The following is a 15,743-nucleotide window of genomic DNA, read 5'->3' as shown; positions in this document are numbered from 1 at the left end:
TTTTGTATAATAATAAAGTTGTTGTTCGAATTAGGATTTATATGATTGCGTGTGACGGCGGTACACGAGTGCACTTGAATTTCGTTGGTCCGTATATTATGTATAGGTAGAATAATATATTGTATTATTATGTTGTACAACCACGAAACCTATTTCAGCGCTCGTTTTTCGAATATTTATATTCGATTGTCACCGTCAGAATATGTGTTTTTGATTTTATTAAAACCATCTTACCTTATATATAGGAGCATGTACCATTATAATATGACGTGTTATAGCCGTGCTCCAGTGCTCAGTTCTATGACTAAGATTTACGTATATATATATTATATCGTCTCTTTTTTCTTATATAGTTATTAGTGTTTTATATACTTAAGTAAAGTAATAAGTAATATTACTTTAACATAGTAAGATAATAATATAACATAGTACTACATGATATATGAATTGAACGTCATGTGAAGTTTGAAAGTCTTACATAATGTCTCTGGCAGTCCGGCACAGTCTGTATTGGTTTATTAGTCGATGCATACAAGTTTCTTATGAGTACGAGTTAATGTTTGTAAAAAATTTGTTATTTCGATTTTTTAAAATTCTATTCATTGGGCGTCGGTATAAAAAGATCCTAAAATCGTCATATCATTATAATACCTATAAGGTTTGTGCATCCAACATGTTGGGTCCAATCGATAGCAACAAATATATCATATTATATGTTATGATCCATATAGGCACGAGCAGTGAGCACAGTGTGTGCAGTATGATGAGGAGCGGTGTGGACGTGTGGTGTAGTTTTGTGCCTCTGAAAACTTCTCTGCTATACTATATGCATCTATATGTGTACAGTACTTATTTGGGTGTCCTAACTGCTAAGTACGTCTACTTACCTCGTCATTGAGTATATCGCTGCAACGAGTAGCATATTAAATTTGAATTTAATGGTAAATCATATTGCATACAATGATAAACGATTCCGGGTATATGAAATTATGAACTGTCTAACTTTTTGTTCACCATAATATTATGGTTACCTAACAATTATATTAACAATAATATTTAAATTTTTACAATTAATGTTCGTTTATTTTAATCACCGATTATCTGAAAAATGTTTACCATTGACTCACCAAGGTACAAACTAGATATAATTTGTTACCAAAAACCGTCCTCGAGGTTGATAATTGGAGTAGTTTTTTTGCTAGAAAAATGATCTTTAGAAATTAAATAAACATACATCATAAAATGAATATATTTATCGCCCAGCTCAGAATCTAAAATATTAAATATAATATATATTTGTATATACATTTTAAACTAAAAAAAGTCGAGAATGACTGCTAAAATTATTCTGTAAATCAAAGGAAAAAATTCTGCGATTACAATATATTATAAGTATATAACATACTGATTTGTTGGTTTGATTTGTTGATAGCACATATAAAAATTATTGCTATATAGTATATGATACAAATCAAAAAATTAATGACATTGTTATTAATTCATATCACGATGGGGGTGCTGGAAACATTATACTACCCCTACAATTTCATTTTTCAATTTCAAATCTTTAGAGCAAAAAAATATTTTTGTTAATGGTATCTGCACAACAACAAATTATTTCATTTGTACTTTTGAAGATTGATCGTCATTACATATTTACATCAGCCGCAATTTAGGTAAATTTCGATATTTTGAACTATGAAACAGGAGACAATAATAATATCATGTAATATGATGTTTCGCGATAAACGTTGACAACACCCCTATGGGCTATAGGTCGTACGTCATAATATATTACTTAGGCATATTATATTACTTGTACAGGTTTGTACCAATAACCAACTGAACCAACCGATTACGAGCGCGCACCCGAATCGTCTGCGGCGGCACACCGACGTGCATCGACCGGTGCCGCGCTCTAACGGCCGTTTTTGGTGGATGGCGGCGCGGGGACCGGCACCGGGTCAGTCCCGCCGACGACGTTATCGGTCCAGCAGTCAGTCGTTGTCTGTTCGGCTAACCGTCGTGTCGTCGTGTCCGCTCTCGCGTCGTCGTCTCGTCCGTTAAGTTATCGACGTGTTTCGTAATAAATAATATAAATAATTATATTATTATAATAAGTGACCCCATACCGCCTCCGCCGGATCGCAACGCATAATATAATCTGTACATTTTCCGATAGTAACAGTCGTCGGTAGCGAAAAAAATTGTGATAATATCGCCCGGTTTCGTCTTTCGGTCGTTTAACGCGGTGAAATAGGATTTTCAAAAAGTTTTATTGTCGACCACCCGCCATCACCTCCGAAAACCATGACCGTTTCCCGCGGATTGCTGGCTCGCGCAGCCGTCGCCCTGTCTCCTGTTCTGCTGCTCCTGCTCCTGTTCCGCGGAACGACCGCGGCGGCGGTACAGGACTTGGTGTTTGCCGACGAGGACTTGATGAAAGCTTCGCCACTCACAGTGGCCCAATGCCGTGCCGGATGTTTGCACAAGGTCAGTGATGTTATATATTGTGATAATAATATTTTTTTCACCTGTATGAGATGACAACTCATTTTCCGGCGCCACCTCCTGCATTTTCTTGATGTACGGTACCTATATCGTCGTAAAAAAGTAAAAATGCAATAAGCTATTTTTTTGCAAATCGGTTAAGAACAACATTATGAAATAATATTATGTTGTTTTAAATAGTGGTAAAGTTTGAACTCTTTGATGGTGGGCTTCCTCAAACGATACGCGATAACCGTCAAGGGTTGTTAACCGTCGAATACGCTTTTGATGGATTGTGTCTCCTAATAACGTTGTGCATGCATATGCACAATTTTTCAGGGAAATTAATAATTATTGCAATTTGGAATGTCATACGATTACTTTAGTTTGCTTATATTCGAATTATTAGGTATGTTGTGTGAGTAAAAAAAATAGAATTAGTATTTTAACTAAAAATTTAGGTGTTGTCGAGACACAATTGCGACAAACGTGTGATAGGAATCTATCTAAATATAGCTTTTACATTTCGATTTTAAATTACGATTTACGATTTCAATGTTGAGGTTGTGTGTCACGGTAATCGGTATTCAGTTGCCGGGTAAAAAGTGTTCTTAAACTTTCAAGGGGGTCATTCGGTGTAATTGCATGTTTGTAATATAATCGTATTTAGCTAGGTCGTATATTAAGTATAACCCTGCAGTATACGAATTAAAAAGTAAATACTTATACTTTATACGATATACCATAAGTTTGCAGCTTTTGAATCATTTGATGGGTAAAATAATAAAGTGTGGTTAACGATAAAAAAAAATCAAGTTAAAAATATATATAGTACCTATATTTTACAGAATTTCAATTTTTAACAAAGCTCTCTATGTTTTAATTGAGATAGAACATCCATTTTTATAGTTTTGAATTTCGTAAGTTCAATTAATATTGGCTTGTATACTGATTTCCGATTAATAGACCACAGAAATCTTGTTTATATTATTGAGTATTGACTGTCAAAATTTGATTTGATTTTTTTATTCGTAAATTTATTGTAATATAAATTATATTATGTAAACATTAATCATATCTGTAAAACGTACATATTGTAATAATTTATATGTTTTTAATATAAGTTTTTTTTTAATCAAAAATTCCAACAGTCTTGCTCAAGAGAATAATCCGACGTAATACTACGATTAGGTATTATTTTCGAATCCTTAATTTTATTCTTGTCGCGTATCGTATTTTAACGTTTCATTCAAACACCTCACAGTAACCACAGGGAACAAAAAAGACATGTCTAATCGATTCACAATAATCACGTATTCGTTCATTATGCATGACAATTTGACTAATTTTCGGTATTTATAAAAAAGTCGTTTTGGACTTAAGATTAGAAGCTTAGTGGGCCCATTTTCATTATTCGTTTGACGTTTTATTAACTCGTAATTGTTTTGGATTATTTAAAATCTGTCTCTATATATTAGGTACTTCGTTACAATACAATAATATTAAATATACTGACGTTAATGATAAAACACGAAATATAGAGTTTTTTTGAACGCATAAAATATACCTATAATACTATTATAATACATTATAGAAACGTCGTAACTATGACTACGTGCATGAACTTTAATATAACATGTGAATAATAATAATTTTTTCCCGCGTGATGACTGCGTTGGCAAATATAAATACAATTAATTGAGCAGCGGTGGCGGAGGTATTTATTCGTTTCACATGATGTTCACACGTTTCTAACAAACCAATGAAAAATTATGCGAGTGAAAAAACGTATTTGGTATTATTAGAATTTTAGATGTGGTATTAACGTACTGTTTTATAAAGTGTCTGTAGTAGGTTGCAGCAGTAGTATAGAAGTAGTACCTATAGTAGTACCTAGTAGTACCTATTAGTACTAAATACTATAACTACTAATAATAGCAATAGTCGCGAGCAAAGATTTTATCTCGCTTTATATATAATATAATTTTTAACACCTATATACAGTGCCTTGTATATAGTTGCATATATAGTATTGCGGTTGGTGTCAGACATAAAAACTGCGTTTAATGACTGTCGGGATTTTAGCTTATTTCGAGGAACGCATATGGCCTCGGATCTTTAATTATCAAAATTCGAACAAGAAACGTTTTGTTTTTTTACCTAACTATGTTACTATACTATATAAGCCAATGTTTGAATCTTGAAAGCTCCCGCTGTAGCGTCTGCTGCGGTACATCTGTTCAGCGAGCATGTAATATAATTATACATTTATAAATGTATTGTCCTGAATTTTAAATTGTTGTATGATATCATTCAATTGCCAATTTCCCAGCACATAATATATTCGTTGAACATAATAATTTTTCATAAATTCGTAATATTATTAGGCCACCCTAAAAGTTCATTAATTATTGTTGTCTGATGATTTGTAGCCTACATATATATATATGTTATAAGTGTAGTTCAACAATCCAACTATAAAAGCCTCATGGTACCAAAATAGCTTTTGTCGCGTTTATGTTAGATACTCAGAACACTTATCATAGTTATTACTTGTAATAGGTAGATCGACGGATTTTTATTTCAGCTAGTGATATAAGTTTCGTTAAAATTAAAAAACGAAACGTTAAGTCTTAATCATCGCGTATAACCTATTTTGTATCGATCCCGTTTTAAACTCTGCAATGAATATGACGTAGGTATATAGACGATTTTCGTGTACTTTAATTATATATATGCATATCATGTACATAATATTACACTCAATCTATGTATATTTTTTTATAATAATCGAATTAATCTTGTTTGTCGGTCGGTCATATGACACTGGTTGGTGACGCGTTTTGAAAAAAAAAAATTAAACTACGACGATGACAAAATCTTGGTTCTCGATCGTCATCATAATAATAATATACTTGTACAGATATATAATGAGATACGCTGCAGGTTCCCGCCCGCTCGTTGCACCCGAGAAAAATTACACTTGCGACTCGTTGGCACCTACGCGTGGGTCCGTAAAATAAAAAGCTTTATCGGTGTATGAGTTTCTCTCTCCCACTATCTCTTTCTATCTTTATCTCTCTCTCGCTCTCTCTCTCTCTCTCTCTTTCTGTCACTTTCCTTCTCTCTTTCTCTGCCACCCACCCGTAATCGTTTGATTTTTCTTCCTCGTCGTTAAAAAGGCCCGTTGCAGGTGCTCGTAATGAATACAATATAATACGACGAGCATAATTAACGCGCTCTACCGCGCATATTCATCTCCAGCCCCGTATTTTACCTGTCGTACCTGTTTGCAAGTATTCCCGTGTGCGTGTGTACTTATCTCGGACGCCCGTCAACCACCCATAATGGATTATATACGGGCGCGATTCACTTCTGAGTCGTTTTGTGGCCACGCGCGTGTCTTATGGATCGTAGTCGTAGTCGGTGACCGGGTATAGGGTATAATAATATAGTGTAATGAATCAATTTACATGCACGATGACGATGGACGCGACCGTTCCGGGATTCTTAGAATACTCTGGAATAACGCCGCTCCTACATGGTTTATTATTATTATTATTATTATTATTATTGTTTTTTTTTCATAATTTTTACGACGCGCAGAGAGAAGATGTCGCGTCGCCCCGAAACCGCCGTACCTATATAATCGACTCTATTGTCATAAAAACTCGGTTAATCATAATATTTTGTTGGTGCTTTATAGTTATAGTTACCTACACATAAATCCACTAAACATCGTACAGTTTTATTTTATTATATTTTGGGAATTTATGTATAGTATTATATCATAATATATTAGTGTGGTTTGAGGCGTTCAACCGTTGATTCAAATTTTTTTCTTCGTATTCGACATGTTGTTTTATTTTACGATATTTATGTAGATATCTTACCTATCATCCATCTAATAAAACCCCAATAGTATACTTTCGTCCACATAAAATATACTCTGTCACAGGATAAATCTATCGCCTATATAATAATAACGTATATATACGTATTGCCTATTTCGTTTACTATATATAGTATATACCTATATTTATTTTGTATATAGAGGAAATTTTTATTTTTAAGTACCCTCACAAATCAAAATATGTGTATAAACAAGTGCTTAAAAAACTGATTGACGTAATAAATAATATACTTTGTCTGTAATCGGGGTTAAAAAGCTTTGGGCGATTTTTGGTATCAATATAAATAAATTATACCGACATAATGTTATCAAAAATTATTCAGAGCTGCCAGAAACTGTGGATTATAATAATATAACGCTCGAGTATGTGAGTGTACATGTTTGGACCCAATAATTTCGTTTTACGAAAAAGAATATCCCAAGGAAACCCACGCCGGCGCAGTATATTACATGTATACGGAATGGATTTTTGTGTGTGGACACTGTTGTAGTAAACGAAGAGTAATAAATCAGTTGGTTTTTTTTTGTCCGTGTGTGCATGTGTTGGGGAAACGTTTTTTTGTTTATTTTTTTTTTACTTTTCCTCTGCGTGCGTCAAAATTTGATTAACGTTTATCGGAGATAATGATACGACGCGGGCGCGGGACGACGAGGGCTCTTGCCAATAAATTACCGTGTACGGCACGCGGACGAAGAGGAAGAGAACGCCGTCGTGGTGTTTTACGATCCGACGACGATTACGCGAGTTTCGGTCGGCCACGCGATATAATGTTTTTCCGATCACCTATAACCCCGCGCTTCAGTGAAAACAGCCGCGACTCGGAGGTCCTCTCGCAGCATCTGGTCGTGCGCACGCGGTATAAACATGTTTATAATAATATTATATATAATATAATACGATATATAAAATATAATAATATGTACGATGTATTTATATATTATACGCCGCGCAAGAAATAATTAAGCGCCCAGCGTCGTCGTATATTATTATTATATTTAGGCCCTGTGGTGCGGGTTATAGCAACGTGCATATTATAATATTATAATACGCTCCGTAAACGGATCGAAAACTACCTATACCTAATGTGTTTACGTAAGGAAAAAACGCGAGATCCCACAGAGAGCGCGACGTCTAGTTCATATTATAATATATAATATACTATAGCTGCTGCAGTCGGATATTCATCGTATTCTATATGAAATCGTCGTTTATCGTACCTATGCGTTTAATTTTCTAGCCAAAATCTGCATAATACATGGGAAGAACGATCGAGATTCTGTAAAACAAACCACTTTTTGTATGTATGATAATTATTTTTCTAAATTATAATATAACTTGAATGCATGTGATCGAGGGAATGCGTCGTTGCTGGACACCGGTTGTAGCCTATTTATATATAGCTATTAATATATATATATTATATATTATACATAAATGTATTATGTTTTAATATTTTAACATTATGTACTTTATTATAAAGGTAACAGTATAGTAGGTACATTTAGCTTTAACAGTCACATTTAATGCTATGGTGACGTTTATCCTGTATTTATAATAAAACGAAGACTATTGCTTATCTCATTTCGGAGTGGTAATTTTTTTTAAGCTAACAGCCCGTGTGTCTTGGTATATTCGTCTTTTACGTTTATTCAAAATCAGCTCTTTTATCCACCTCTATCACGAATGAGGTACACCCAAATCGAGGTGCAACCAGAGTGTATTGTACCTATATAAAATAAAATACATATGCATATACGAGTATAAATATAAATGATAATTTATTTACTAATAAAACCCTAGGGCCCATGACGACCGAATTAGGGGCATATTATAAATATAATATTTATTTTAGTTAAGTTATTATCTGTGGGCACTTTCTATGTGACTTTAACAATTTTATTTTTTTTCGTTTCTCGTGCCATAGCGCCCTTGGATGTCTCGAAATAATTATTGATATGACGTTTTCTCGTCACGTTTCAACTGCTTGCTGCCGTCGTTTGTTTTCCAGGTCGAGTCGATAGGGCCTACGCTGCTGTGATATGGCATAAAACAATAATAATATTATGTAACTCGGTACCCTCAGGCACGTTGTATGAGAACGAATGTCTCTCACCGCGATGCGACCCGCTTCTTCCGGGCCACGCACCTAATCTATGAGGTCTGTCTCTCGTAGTTTCTAGGAAAACCGAAAATTTCAAACGAGGTGGACATTAGTAGTGATGTACCTATAATAAAAATGTACGATGAAGATGCAGGACGGCATACGATGTATTTATATGTATACGCCGCTGCCGCCGAAGCAGCGAGGTGACGACACAGGAGGTACCATACCTATATATACCTAGTAAAACAATCGACAATGATTATTGCGTTATCGTATACGAAGATATAGGTGACGAAGTGAGTATTGCATATTATAATATTATATCATTATTAATTCACCGGCGGCTCGTGGGCTTTGCACGTAGGGTGGTACATACAATTTTTTACGAAAATATGTAGAAGGGTGTTAAAAAAAAATTTATACACATTTAAAAATTAATGTACAGGTACTTTTTTTAACATATAGAATGGTAAAATAAAAGTAATATATATCGGTGATGGCGATTCAACGATTTTTGAGGCACGACAAAAAGAAGTCTGTTGCGCCATTGACTGCAGTGATCCGAAGTGTTATCAGTCTGCAAATTGTCGATGCGCGTAAATAATATTAGTACGGCGGCCGCCCGGTCCATGATGAATTTTTGCTCTGCAAAATGATCAAATCGATAACGGGCAGTGGCACGCTTGTTTCTTGTTTAAGACAAAATACAATTTTTGAATTCTTTGTTGTGTGTACGATAACCAATCATAATTTACACTACCTCGATCTTTACAAATCTAATAATAATTTTGAGTGGTCTACAAGCTTCTTTGCACCATAGCACGAGCCACCACTGCATTTTATTATGTTGGTGTATAATTGTATATTATTTTATACTATGCGGAAAGAATATCACCGAAATTCGAAAAAACTCGTCGTGTATGCGCAATACAATACCTGCTGCAGACAAAATAATGTATAATATAACTTATATTATAACTTCGACGTAACAAGACTTCTCTTACATAGTATACCATATTATATGTGTATAATAATAATAATAATTATTATTATATATTGTGTATAACAATATGATACCATACTGTCCAGGTGTGTGTGAGAGTGGTACCAGCTCGACTGGTATATATATATATACTCTAGTATACATTGTGTTTGCCCGTAAATTGAATTTCGTGTGCTCACGACCAGATATCGCCGTCGGTTCTCGCGCCCGATACCGATCGCAATAATAATAATAATAATAATAATAATAATAATGGTCACCCGGCTCTTGTGTAAACAAACACCGGCAGCCATGTTTCGCCGGCGTCTTTTCTCACTTATCGCGTTCGGATCGCGCTCGAGCGCCGTTGACCTTGCGTTCGTGCACCCATATGCACCACGCACGTCTCCGGTCCATTCGGATCTAAATAATAATAATATTACATCCTCCTTTGGTATACATTTTTCATATATGTATAATGTATATATATATATCACGGGCACCTACGTCCGTTTATATGTATATTATTCGAAAACAGACTTTGTACGTTTCACGATGTTATGCGTTCATAATATAATATTATAATATTATACTGTATTCGACACAATTGTCTGGCGCGACACGTTGGTATATATCGTATATGTGTATACAATGTGTTCCATTCAAACGTGCCTCTTTATATACGTATATACTATATATAACCATCATGTGTACACTACATTATATTATAAATGTGTGTAATATAATAATATATATTACTATTTATACGTCTTATATACAATACACCCGTTATAGGATTTCAGAGAATGTATTAATTATTATTTACGAACTCCGCGGTTCTTATTATATTTTATTCGTATTTGTACAGTGCGTATATGGTATATAAATTATTATACCTCCGTGGGTCGGAGTTACGGTGAGTAGTATAGAGTCATATATTATATTAATTAAGTTTACAGTACAGCAGTTTCGTATACACGTATATAGTGAGCTTTAGGTAGGTAGGTACACCAGATATTATAATGTTTTATGCTTGTCCTATTTCTCGCGTCCGACCAAGTTTTTGCTACGAGTACGTCATCATCGTAATTATTGTTTCGAGAACGAAAAACTTATTGCGACCCCGTTGAAATACATATAAAGGTATATGTTGTGTTGTAATAATACATTTACCTAGCTAGTTTGCGAAAGTATATTATTATGATATTCGACTGTCACCACAAAATACGTGCCCGTCGGTAGGGTTGCTTACGTCAAACTCGTCGTGCCGAAAACTTTTTATATCGTTTCATCACGAAAATCCTATTGCAGCGGTAAACTAAGTGTCGTACCAATGTGGTACCCATATACCATCGTTATACAAACTCGTTGGCCTATAACCGAGTACCTACCTACCTATCTAATATATTTTGAGCACGGCGTGGTTGTCGCTGCTCGCGCGTGTTTCCGAACCGTTTCGGCGGAGAGCTAGCGTAGTAGTATATAATAGTATTGTAATGTTTTGGAAAAATATATATATCGGAATAGTTACCAATATTGGTAGCGCATAAATCATATATGTATTGAACACGTCCGTGATATCGGAGCAGTATACCGATATTGCCAGTATAGTAGGTAGTAATAATAATGGTATATTATATATGTGCGCGTCGCGGAAGAATATTATTATATCGTCTCTGTCGGACAGACGTCGCTCTATCTATAATATCTTTGACGTGCTTCGGACGTGCGCATAATAATATAATAATATATAGGTATACCACGGTATTACAGTTCGTCGTTCATGTATGTATATATAGGTTCATATGTATTTAGGTACCCGTATAGATATTCGTGTAGGAATCGCGTTTATGATCCACGGCACGGATTTTGACTCTTAATCATTCTCGTTACAGCAGCAATTCCCGCAACGGCTATATACCGTGTATAATATGGCTTATATCGTGTACCTCGACGGCAGGCAGCTGCTGCACATTAAATATGTGTACGTTTTGAAATGGTAGGTAGCATTAAAAATAAAATAAAAAATAAAAAAAAACGAATCTTGGCCGGCAGAGGTTATAGGCTATGATAATGGCGGCAGCAGTCCGATTTGTCTTGGTCTGACAGTTGCCCTCCCGTGTGTGTATATAATATAACTATAACGCGCGCGCATCTACATAAATGAGTTATGTGTGCGCTCGTCGTGTGTGTTATATTGCTCAAATATTTCTTCTTAACCCTATCACCGAGGAACTCGCTTTCCGTCAAATTTCGTCTCAGGAAATCCAAAACGTGATCGTTCTTCCGCAAAACATATTATAGGTAGTAGGTACCTATATCCTATACTATATTATATGCACATCCTACGCATATAATATTACACCAAGAGTGATGTATACGTGGTATAATGTGTGGTTATGCGTGGTATACGCGGTATACGCAGTGTAATACTGTAACCACGTATAATGTCAAATCCATGTATGAGAGCACGATAAAGTTTTGTAAGTAAACAATAATAATTAATAGATATATCTGGTACTGGTACACATAGTATTATATAAGTATACGCCTCTTTACACATTCGGGAAAACAAACTGCGCAGTTCGGCGATACATTTATATATGTACATATTATATAGTCGCTGCAGTTCTCCTTTCATCGACACGGGGATGGTATACCCTACAAGTACCCATAACAGTCCTATATATTGTTACGGCTTCCTTCTGTTGCGCGGTCCAACCAGCCTTACCGGGGGGGGGGGGGGGGAATTCCGTGGAGCGCAGCCGCAGCCTTAGGGTTTGCCGGAAAATTTACATTTCGCACAAAGTATATATAATATGTATAGTACGTATGTACGTGTCTGCCGTGGAAGAATCCTTTTGTGCGCGGTGGTTGTCAAGTGATGCGAAATATTCAAAGGTAAAAAAGGGCGGTGGCCAGACGTCTGCGGACGACACGATCTGCGGCAGCCCCACTAACCCACCTTCCACCTCACACAGCACCCACTCCCTTCATCCTGTGGCGACCTTTTAATGCGGTCGGGCGAGTACATTATTATGTTTACCTCGCTGCTACAATATATGTATATGTATGCACAACGATAATATTATTTATGAGTTTTCGATTTTCCCGAAACGTTTAGGCGCACATTGTACACCTATATAATTTATTTTATATTATATATATATATATATATATAATATGTATACGCTTTTTATTGTAATTTCTGTTCCTTCGAAATCCGTTTATTACTAAACAATGGCGCCTCGGCGTGTATAATGGTTTACATATTGTTTTTGAACGCGCCGCGTACCGCCGGATTCGTTGTTTTTATATTATTTTTACATTTCATATACATATCCAACAATGACAAACAATAAAATGATAGTTTTCTACGAGCGCGCGAGCGGCTGAATTGGTTTCAACTATGACCCGCATTGTGTTCTCCCCCACCCCCGCACCCACATCTCACCCACGCCGTCCAAACAAAATATACATCATCTTTTTTCTTTTCTTTTTTTTTTTTTGTAATTAGATCTCGTACAGACTATCTCGTATTCCGTACACTCGTACAGGATCCTCGGGGACTCCTCTACCTACCTTTTGTCCTGTCACGAGCAAAAAGGTCCATTGTTTCCGTTTTTCTTATTTCTTCTCTCCCATAAAGGAGTATTATCACTCCATCGGTCGTCGTCGTCGTCGTCGTTGCCGATTGTCATCTATTTATAAATGTATATATATATATATATATACATATACTATTGTGTCGTACAAGATTCTCGCCCCCCTTCCCAACTCTACCCATGCTAGTGCCCAATGAAGCCGCTGCCGCCGTGTGTAAGAGTAAAACGTCTTTCCTCTTATATTATTATACCGACGACTAGGTCAGAGTCAGATTTCAAGAGCTAATCGCGACGTAAATGCGCCGTCAACGTGGTCGTATAATAACATTATATGTAGGACGCGCTTATTTGTTCTCCTCGTCGTAACAGGTAATACTATACGTATCGGGGGTGACGCTGCAGCGTTGTGTCCATAATATATTTTTAAATCAATTTTTTTATGGTTGGAGGAGAGAACTCTCACCAAATATGGCGTTTCCAAAATGGTTTCTACGAATACCCCCTCTGTAGCATCAGGTTAACGATTAGTACAACTACGTACACCCCTATCACGTTACACATATACATATATTGGTAAGCGTATGTAAGCGGGGGGGGGGGGGGGGGTCGTCGCACGGGAGTGTGTGCTGCAAGTGTCTCTTATCATGGATTTTTCAACTTTTTCGTTCGTCGACTGCAGTTGCACGAATGTCATTATTCCCTCCAAAGAAATCACGTCTATGTTTTTTGACTTGTACTACTTGTCGATTATAATTCCGAATGGAAAAACAATACCACAACAAGTAAATAGGTATGGAATATTATATTCTATACACTGTATAATACACACATTACTGAACATTATACAATATTCATAGGTACCAAAGCGTAGAGTGTAGGTTAGGTTAGGTTAGGTTCGAGTATATAACATGCTATAATTCCTTTTATATTTTTTTTATAATTTCGCACACAGACAAAAGGTATTAATTTTAGATTATCCTCCCAGTAACGTGAAATCGTTTATAACAGTTGTATAAAAACGATTGTCTAGAAAATAACGAAGCGCTGTATACGTTATATACCTGTAAATGTATATTATAGATCCCTAATATACATTCTACATTTCTACTTATATATGTTTGTATATAATAATACGCAGTGTGCGCATTTGTCAATGGGCACGCATATTGACAGCTGACCCTCGTAATTATATATTATACTTGTAGACGCCTCCTGGGTACGAAACGGCGTGTGTGGTGGGGAGGAGAAAAATAAAAAGGTTCACCAGACTCTGTATAATTTATATTATAGGTACATGGTGTACAATAATCGCGGTAAAAAGGGTTACCCGAATGCGTTATCGCCGACGACCAGATGGATTTCTCGTAATTATTATTATTCAACCGCCGCCGCCGCCGCCGCAGTTGTAGAATGGTAGCAAATTGTGTTCATTATATAATAATATGTAGGTCCTATATTATTAAATATTATATTGCACGAGAGACTCACGACTGGCTGTATACGTATATGTATATGACGATGTCTCGTTATGTGCGTATTGAATTTTGGGACGAAACACACGCGATCAAACGATCGTTGTTATATTATTTACGGGTTGTTTGAAAATTCGTTTTTCTCAAATAGGTGTACACAGATGGGTGTACATTATAATCCACGGTTAGGTACAATACACGTCGCATATATATTATAATATGTGATAGGTACGTGCGTTTATAATGTTAAACTGAGGTGGTGGTGGTGGTGGTTGCGGTTATTGTGCGCCGAGTGTATAACATTATACATCCCTAAAGGGCTAAAACGTCGGTCTAGAAACTGTGTGCGCGCTTACATTGAGCCCGGAGCGACTATAGAAACACCGCCGAACCGGGACGGGACATGCATATGCTGTATTATATAATATATATATATATTATATATAGATACAAGTCGTCTGCGCATAATATTATGTATAATATCATATTATACTACGATGGCGAAGAAACAAACATTTGCTGTTTATTGTTTTGTCTTGGCGTCAAAAATTCAGCCCCGGGTGACAGACGTGACCGGAAAATGAAAAAAATACGATATTATAATAATAACATCTATTTCCGCGAGTAGAGAATTCAAAGTGAACACACAATGACGAGTCTGTGCATATAATGATAATATATTTAAATAGGTACTATATATGTATTATAGCTGTATACCCACTTTTTTAATTATGTGACATTTTTTTCGGCAATCAATATTTGCACGCGCTAACAAGATCGTCTGGAAAACTTGTAGAGAAGAATATCAATTTTTTCATAGATGTTTTTGACTTAAACCGATCTTTATTTTTATTATAGGACCTACTGTTGCTGCAGCTTTTGCTGTTAAAAATAATCTGTTAGAGGTCCTCTTTATATTCAATCCCCGTGTTAGGTAAATATTGTACAAAAATATTTAATATCTTATTTCCACGAGTATCACGGAGGTTGTATAATACCAGATATATAACTGCAGTTGTCTTTGCGCTTTCAATATACAAATATTAAAGATTAATATAGTATTTTATTGAAAATAATCGCGAGAGTATTTATTATGGTATATGATAATATGTCAGTACTCGATGACCGTCCACTTACACTATATATTTATTAAATAATATTATAGGTGTTAAGAGT

General features: G+C 35.6%; 1 protein-coding gene across 1 annotated transcript in view; it reads left to right on the top strand.

Moving 5' to 3' along the window:
- The first annotated feature begins 1,974 nt into the window (after positions 1-1,974).
- The window catches only part of LOC111043187, a 116,352-nt gene continuing 102,583 nt past the window's right edge, over positions 1,975-15,743 (top strand). The window contains exon 1 of the mRNA XM_022328086.1: positions 1,975-2,493. Coding sequence (XP_022183778.1) covers positions 2,311-2,493 — 183 coding nt within the window. The 5' untranslated portion in view covers positions 1,975-2,310. The remainder of the gene's footprint in view (positions 2,494-15,743) is intronic.

This window comes from Myzus persicae, unplaced genomic scaffold (genome assembly GCF_001856785.1).
Source record: "Myzus persicae strain clone G006 unplaced genomic scaffold, MPER_G0061.0, whole genome shotgun sequence".
Classification (NCBI taxonomy): Eukaryota; Metazoa; Arthropoda; class Insecta; order Hemiptera; family Aphididae; genus Myzus; species Myzus persicae.
This window is presented reverse-complemented; position numbering and strand designations above follow the sequence as displayed.